This window comes from Zootermopsis nevadensis, unplaced genomic scaffold (assembly GCF_977971745.1).
Source record: "Zootermopsis nevadensis isolate Lab colony 2312 unplaced genomic scaffold, Znev_1.0 Znev_ptg000003l, whole genome shotgun sequence".
NCBI classification, from domain to species: domain Eukaryota; kingdom Metazoa; phylum Arthropoda; class Insecta; order Blattodea; family Termopsidae; genus Zootermopsis; species Zootermopsis nevadensis.
In genome coordinates this window covers 14,271,536-14,280,905 of record NW_028259135.1, presented here as the reverse complement: position 1 = coordinate 14,280,905, position 9,370 = coordinate 14,271,536, and the positions used below count along the sequence as shown (strand labels likewise).

Here is a 9,370-nt window from a genome sequence, read left to right as displayed (position 1 = left end):
ATTTTATGTCGAAGGATTGGGCGTCATATTTGAAAGAACAACCAAATAATTTATTTAAGACACTTTCAAAAAAAATTCACATAATTATCTTCCGGGGTAGGTAAGACTCTTTCTCAGAAATCTGTCTTACCTTACAAATGACACGGTTATACACGACCTCAAGTGCCCTTCTTACTATGAGTGCTTCTTAGTATGATTGTTTTAAATAAACTGTACTTAAATTAATGAGGTACTGGACGAAAGGACGTGATATTTTCCCTACATCTTTAATAAACACTAAGGCATACTTGATGTTGTGACAATGTAGCCTACATACATATTAGATTCATATTCTACGAGTGAATTTAACACACTTAATAAACAGTGTAAACATTCTTAACTGACACACGAAAGCTGTTACTGCATAAAATAAATATCGTGGTACCACATTGTGATCAGGCTTGTAAATGCTAAACAGAATGAAATATGGGGACAAAATGATACTATTTTTAGATCATGGAACTATATTTAAAAAGGAAAGCCATTAAGTATCGTCATAATTCTGTTTACAATTATTACATTTCTATACGAGTGCTAGGCTATGCAATTTTTTTTTCCAGGCCCTGTTATTTTCCTTGTCTTATGCCCAAATAATCTGCTCAACACTCTTGGTTTCTTCTGTTTCTATATCACTCATATGGGTTCCCTATTGCAGAACTCGAGGTTTGGCGTCAGTTGTAAAGTCTCGGGGTAAGAGTTCGGTTTGGAGAAATCGAAACTGGTCAATAAGTGTAGTAGTTTGTTCCTTTCAGTTCTTTAGCTCTCCGAGAGAGGAGCAGTGTGGCGCTGCCTGACCTTTAGGTCGCTCACGTTGTGTTCTTTTAATCAATTATTTAAGAGAAGCAAAGCAGCACCGCGTTTTCCCTTATTCTGTATTCATATCCATATGTCGCCTTTTCCTGGCAAGAAAGCAGGTGGAGTGCAATTAGAGATGAAAACCAAGACAGCTACCCGAATTAACATGTTATTTTTTACTGGCAGGAATAATGAGGGGAAAAGCCAAATTACAACTATAACTACGACTATAATTAACCCTGATGATGGGGACAGAGACGGTCCCCGAAACATCGGTTTTATTGTTTAACCATTTGACGCGGCTGATCGCCCGAGAATATTTTATTGAGTTACGTCGCCGTTAAAACTTCAAGTCGTATATAAGAATTGAATATAAATACTCAGGAAGTCAGACGATAAATTTTCAATGAGTTCTGTGGCTGAATATTGCATTTTTTTTGGACATGGCCAAATGTGGGGGACAAAATAAAATGGTTCTTTATGTCTTCTGGTAGATGGAAAGAAATCTGTCTACTTTCTGTTCAAAGCAGATAACGCTAGACCTTATAACCTTTAAAATTACATAATTAACGAACTAACAAAACAATCGAAAGTTCACCGTCGTCTCCACAACAGCCCATTTGACCAGTTTAATCTAGTTTACCTCCTCGAAACCTCTTTATGTCAGATACGGCTTAATAATATCATTTCATTTATTCCTTACCTCACAAGTGATAATTGTTCATGAAGTTTTTTAAATTGTGCACGTAGATCTTATTTTTTTTTTTTTGTAAAATACTTCTATGACACTTACACTTCCGTGTGAGACTTACGTTTAATCCACAATAAGTTATAAACATAATTATACAAATCAACAAAACACGGCGACGGAACGAGACTTTAAGGTAATGTCCGACAAATTTTACAGTCTACAAACACAGATTCCTTAACAATAGTTCCATGACTTTATTTTTCAATTTTTGTTAATTTATATAATTTCAAGAGCCTATATTCAGTGACACTGAGGAAAGCCATATGAACCTGTTAGGCCAATCGGTCTGCGGGTCGAGATTCGAAGCCCGAACCTTTCAAATACGGAGCAGGAGAGCAGCAGTGTGTTGGGCAAGGCCGTGGTCTAGGCAACACGGAGTTTTCCTCCGTGGCATCCCAACAATTACTCCATTCACACACAGAAGAAGGCAATGGCAAACCACTTCTGGATCATCTGTCAAGAACGTATATGAACAGGTCCCAGTCCGAGAAAAGGATGGAAGGATCCTGTTCATATGGACCTGTCATAAGACAGAACACTAAATAAATAAATAAAAAAAAGTAGAGGATTAATGGAACTACACGACTGGATGTTGCAGAAACAACGAAGTCTGAAGACAAGGAATTACTGTTTTTATTTACAAATGGCAACTGCATATAATGAATGAGTACACCAAGATAATATAACATATAAATGAGAAAAATCAAACATAATTACAATACAGTGAACATACAAAGTATACAGATGTGTGATGTTAAGAGTATGATAAGATGTAAATTATCTCTTAACTTACAAAGCTGTCACATCCAGACTAGATTAAAAAAAATACCACGACAAAGTGCAATTCATTCACACCAAAACTGACAGATGATAACAAATCAATTCCAACCCCCGATTTTTGCCAACATAGATATATGTTGTTTAAAAGAATGGCATAATCAGGATACAGATTAATGTTATTTAAAAACACAAATTTTTCGTTCAATTAAAATACCAATAAAACCATTATAGACTACGTAGCATTAGCTTTAATTGTAATTTGTTTACTTTGCATTAATTACTGGTATGCCTTCCAAATGAATACATTTCACGGTTCATGTTGTGTTGCCAGGCCGACAATTATACTGTTTAACGCCGTTTAACTGACACGACACCCTTTTAATTACAACATAACAATATTCGTACTTAACGGGCACGTCAGGCTGGTAGCACGTAGGCTCAAAACACGTATTTATACTCGTGTGCAAATCAGTAGTTAAAATTGAACGGTCTAAATGAATTCTGAAACGGCTCGACACGTTTCCGTAAAATTCTTCCATATTAAATTTAAACAAAACCTATTTATTTGTTCTCCAGTTGTTTCGAGCGTACGGACGGACGGACGGAGCAATTTCATAGGCGCTTCGCACGGTTGCACACGCAAATACATAACGTTTGGCAATTTAACAGACAGCAAATAACACGTTTTAATTTAAATTTATAAATATTCTACAATTCCACTCTTTCTTAATTTCGGAACTTAATAGCGTTAATTTCCACCACATGTACTTAATTGGTGTTATGTAATTCTAGAAATGAAATTAATAAAAGCAACGTAAAAATAATTTTTATATAAGGATTATATGCAGAATTACTGAATGAACGCAAATGTGTGAGTAATACAAATTATTTTAGATTAATTTGGTAAAATGTTTAATCGTTTCTCGTAACAGGAAGCTTAACAAAGAGTAAAATGTCACAGAAAGACAAATAAGGTTAGGAATATGCCACGTTAAGACGACTATACACGAATCACAGAATTCGTTCGATTGACCTCCTGCTCGCACACAATCAGACATTCGCCAAGTCCCGTCTCCTTGGTCTGCATCATTACATTACGCTACATGCAATTTGAACTGATATTCCCAATTCTAAGGCAAGGCAATCTTTTACGTTCTTATGCCCAAGAGGGTACAAAATGATATTATGAAATGGATTTCTGTATTGGGTTTCAGCAACACAACTTGGCAAAAAAGGGGGAGGGGCGTCTTTTACGAACATTAAAACTTACTGCTGCAAAAGTCGGGAACTGGTAAAATGCTTATATTATTAACAATTCGATTCTTACAAATGTAAATGACCCTGACTAGTAGTTTCACCATTATATTAATTGAGACAGACATACTGGGACAATAATACTTTATTCTTCGGTAGTTATAAACATTTATTTCAACATAAATGTTGTCGTACGCAAACCCTTTCGTTTTAATTAAACACATTGCATAGTTACGTTTTATATTCAAATATACTATCTGAAATAGCAAATTTTGTAGATAAAACGATTTCGACAAGAATCTGGCGAAATACACAGAGGACGAGGACGAAGATGGTTCTCGAAACGTAGGTGTTTTCTCCTTTCAACCACCTGACACAGCTGGTAGCACCAGAATAATTCATTATACCTAGTCGCCGCGGAAGGTTCAGATCATACAAATGGTACAGGTATGATAGAAATTATGAATTGTATTGTCTTATTATAAAACCACTACTTTCATTACACAAAAGAATTCAACAAATTAATGAAACTAGTTTATAATTTATCTACTTATGTGTGAATATTAAAGAAACATATTTTTTGGTATTTGAAATATTAAAAATGGCACGGTATGATATCAGTTACATTTTGATTTAAGCCGATCGCTTCTAATACCATCCTGCCATAAAAGGTCCCAGTACGTTTGCTCTTAACCCTTTTTAAATTAAGCAGGCGTTCCATTTGTCTACAATTAGGATATATTATAAGTCAAAATCATAATTCCCACACTACTAATGGAAATGGTTTTGTTTTGACTTTCCTTACCTTCATATTAGTGAATAATATGTCACAAATATATTTTATCGGTACCACAAATGTCAAATGCACTGTTATAAGCTTGTAAGAGCAGAACACTATTTAAATGCCTCCACTGCAGTACGTAATTTGCTATGATCTCATCCATATTATCGACAATTTTATACACACATAATAACAAGAAAATAATAATAATACTCAGTTACCAAGAGTTTTACTGCTTGGAAGGACAACTCTTGTTGAATCTTTGAACTAGTCTACATGGTTCAAAAAACAGTGCAGAGTTCACTGGACTGTGAAAGTTTTAATTAGTTAAGTTGATAGGGCGGAAAATCACAGAGAAGGCATAAACTATCATAATGTCCTAACTTGAAGTGAAATCGTTTCCTTAAAATAAGTTCATAAAAATCATTTACAGTATTTAAATGCATAATTTAAACATAACAAATACGGTTTGGTCCAACAGTTTCTTTACACGCGTGCTGAAAATGTTTTAAAAGATATGATTTTTAAAAACCTTATTAATTAAGGGGTCTTATTATAAATTTTATTAACATAGAATTCAAATTTCTACCCTTACATCTCTGAAGCAATATTAATAATGGAACGATAAATTTTATTTCATGACTAAAAACTTGTATGTTTCAACTGTAATTCATTTACCTTGATCTGTGAATGTTTTAATACGGCGTATGTGTGTGTATGAGAGAGAGAGAGAGAGAGAGAGAAAGGTCGACAAAACATGTTTCGTCCAGAGAGTTTCAACTGTCATACGCATTTTACAAGGTCGGGGTTCTTATGTTGTAAGTAGCAAAATGAGCTTACAACCCAAGACGTGTTTGTAAAGTGTAAGAAAGTTTACAAATGGAAGGACAGGGACCACTGATTCTGAATGTGTAAAATTCGTTTCTGACGCTGAAAATAATGTTAAATCAATCAGGTATGCACAGATTAATAATGGAACGATACTTATGTTTACAATGCCACAGTGCAACTCTTTCAAGTTTCCAATGTAAGCAAACGCCGCTCGGTAAGCCGAAAGTTTACCTACGTCCCAAACGGAAATAGCAGATGTCTATGGAATATTATTCAAAACGCCCGACTTCAAGATTTTATCAAAGGCACTGACAACCTTCAGGCGCTATTGCGCGAAAAATATCAGAAAAGGTAAACTGGAAGTTGAACAATGTGGTTCATCTGCCTGACATTTTTTTAGCATTACTTCAAGAACCAATCATGTATTAAATGCTATAACATATGAAAAGTCAAGCAGAAATGATTAACAACGCTGTTTAGATTTCTCTTTACATGTTATGCGAAAATCGAACTGATTCTTGAATTTCACACACATGAAGCATGACGTACACGATTACTATCACACACAGTTAAATCATATTTATGTTTGAATTAAACGCTTGATGAAACAGCAATTGAATCGATAATGTTTGAATTATGAATTGGATTTGGAAATTAAATGATAATATGTGCTGATTAAAAATATGCATGGAGGTGGTAACAAATTACTGTAAGTAGGATAATGAATTTCGCCTCAAATTTGGAGTTATATTGGGCTGATATAATTGTTTTCCATAATAACTCTACAAACATAAATGAATCCGCCACACAAGCAAGTATAATGCTGCATATTAGGAATCAGCATTTCCATTAAGGTATTACTAATAAATAATGGGACACTGTTCAGCATATCGAGTGTAAACACGTACTCCACTCGAATGATTTTGTAATTGACTCCTCTTTTTTCAATTTTTTTCATTTATAACTCGACTAAACTTTCTCCACATTTACAAGTCATGCATACTTAAAATCGACATTTTAAAAGGTAAATCCATACAGCGCAATTATTAAAAACAACAAACAATAGAGATATTAACTTCTGTAAGCAACTTTTCAAGCCAGTAACATAATTACTGGTTAATTTAAGTAAGTGCTTTTACATATTCCATTCTACTGCTTTTAATTATTTATTTTGAGTATATGAGGTAAATATGAATAACTTAAACGTCTATTCATTATGCAAAAAAATCTATATTAAAATTATTATTAATAATTACGATTAACGTTTAATATACCTTTAATCAATTCATTTAACCATGATTTATGGGACACATTGAACTAATCACCTTAAAACCGGTTAAATCCTTCGTCAATTATGAAAAATCGATAAAGATCACGAACACTTTGGGAATCACCAGTAAAATGAATCTAACTGCATTAGAGGACTAGACATCCTACAGCTGTTCATAGTACAATGAGAAACTGTAATAATAAGGGTACAATAACAATATACATTTCTAGCGCCAAACTGCAAATAACATATATTTTATCGGTAACTTGATAGTAATAAATTATATACTGCAAAAGTATTTCGTAAGACTTAAAATCTGAAATTATATTAAGGCATTTGACAAAAACAATTTTTTGACAATTGGTTTTGTTTTGACTGCAAGCAGATTTCAAACTTAAGAATGTTTCATTTCAACAATCGATCTGTTTCAATGAACTTATTCGATTGTCCTCGGAAAACGAAAATTACCGGAAGTCACGGCAGAATCTTATAACGTAAGAACGAAAAATGCTGCAAAAATGTGGCAGACAATCGCATTCCATGTCTGTATTATACAGATGAAGATTATTCGGCGTTTGACAGACTGGTAAAAAGCAGTATAGGAAACATACATCACACGCTGTTTGTCGAGGTGATTTCTATGAAATGAAAATCATTCTGATGAAACAAAACAGTGCACATGACTGATTGTTAGAATGAAGTTGTTGAGCTTTGTTCATAACTGATTTTACAAAAATGTTTCCGGACATTATAAAGAATGAATAATAATGCGTATATATTGTTTATACATGACACATATTCGTTCTTACGTTAATTTATAGGATTACTGAACAGTTTTCACTTTTATGGTAAATGCGATGATTGTTCTAAAAAACTTTATTCTCTGTAACATCGTAATAAATTCGAAACATTTCTGCCTTTCTCCACCTTTTTTAATCTTTTCCTAACTTATTTTGGTCTCACTTGTAGAAACAGAATTGTTATATAAAGCCCCCCAAACACCACGCAGTCCGTTGTTAAAAAAGGGAAACAAAAAAGTCACGTGACACTCTGACGTGTCATGGCGGCATTTGCGCCATGGAGCGACGGACGCAACATGGCGGCGAAGTGTTGATTAGGCCTACATGATGATGCACTTTCCTTTCTCGGCCCAAGGATTATTCTTCTTATCTGGCGCATGTATCAGAGGATCGCTCTTCTCATTCTCCTCCACATACTCTCTCATCCTGCAGACACAGAAACAATAACATTCACGCCCCATTTTTCCAACACCTCACAAGCAAATACAATTACATTTCCAACTTACAGCATTCTCTGAGATCCCTGTAAGATACGCATAGAATTAATGCATTATGATAGTTTCTCCATATTCATTTTTATCTCCGAAATTACCCAAACTATTTAAGATTTAACTGAAAGTTGTCGGACGCATTTTATTTTGTTCCGAATCGGTTCACTGTAATACTTACTTTGTATGAAGCCTAAATGGAATATATTAAAACGTAAAACTTCTAATTCAAAATATTTAATACATTTAATCTTCAAAGAAATTATTTGCACGCTTACAGTGAAACATCGACAGCATTCCATGAAACGTACACAATGACCAGGGGAAAATATTCTATAGAACAATAACATAAAGAGAAAGGGCAGAGACAGGAGCGAGGGCACGAGTAAGACATAAAAGAGAAAAGCGTTTGATTAATTTGTTTAACAGAGAGAACTGTAGGCAGTTTAATAATGTATTCGCCGTACAGTATAGGCAACTTCTTCGACAGTCGTAAATTGCAGCAAAGACCAAGGGAGTTCGCAAATAGGCCTGATAACCACAATTAGATGTAAGAATAGTGAAAATGCGGCATTTAAAATTCTGTACATCTCAATGGATTTGAATATTCATTTACTGGAGGTATAAATCTGGAAAAAAACATTAAGAAATCCACAGACGCCAAGCTACTCACAATAAAGCGATAAAACGGCAGAGTAGATCGGCTACGTTCCCTTGTATTCGACAAATCCTAACTACATGGAAGACGTTTTAAGCAATAGCTATAATTCTAAATAGGATATATACTAATATCGAAGATTTCCGTCTTCTGGGTTGTTGCGCTGTGTAGTCTGGTCGATGTTAACCAACGTTTCAGAGGTCATACTGCCTCCGTCATCAGGGCGATGACGGAGGCAGTATGACCTCTGAAACGTCGGTAAACATCTACCAGACTACACAGAGCAACAACCCAGAAGACAGAAATCTTCATACTCATCGCCCTGATGACGGAGGCAGTATGACCTCTGAAACGTTGGTTAACATCTACCAGACTACACAGCGCAACAACCCAGAAGACAGAAATCTTCATACTCATCGCCCTGATGACGGAGGCAGTATGACCTCTGAAACGTTGGTTAACATCTACCAGACTACACAGCGCAACAACCCAGAAGACAGAAATCTTCATACTCATCGTCCTGATGATGGAGGCTGTATGACATCTGAAACGTTGGTTAACATCGACCAGACTACACGTCGCAACAACCCAGAAGACGGAAATCTTCATACTCATCGCCCTGATGATGGAGGCAGTATGACCTCTGAAACGTTGGTTAACATCTACCAGACTACACAGCGCAACAACCCAGAAGACAGAAATCTTCATACTCATCGCCCTGATGATGGAGGCAGTATGACTTCTGAAACGTTGGTAAACATCGACCAGACTACACAGCGCAACAACCCAGAAGACGGAAATCTTCATACTCATCGCCCTGATGATGGAGGCAGTATGACCTCTGAAACGTTGGTTAACATCTACCAGACTACACAGCGCAACAACCCAGAAGACAGAAATCTTCATACTCATCGTCCTGATGA

General features: G+C 35.3%; 1 protein-coding gene across 2 annotated transcripts in view; it reads right to left on the bottom strand.

The window, feature by feature from the left end:
- Positions 1-2,200: 2,200 nt before the first annotated feature.
- Ggamma30A (guanine nucleotide-binding protein subunit gamma-e) overlaps positions 2,201-9,370 on the bottom strand; it is a 76,167-nt gene continuing 68,997 nt past the window's right edge. For both annotated transcript variants that reach the window (XM_087342615.1, XM_087342616.1), the window contains exon 3: positions 2,201-7,727. In XM_087342615.1, the coding sequence (XP_087198741.1) occupies positions 7,622-7,727 (106 nt within the window). In that variant the 3' untranslated portion in view covers positions 2,201-7,621. The remainder of the gene's footprint in view (positions 7,728-9,370) is intronic.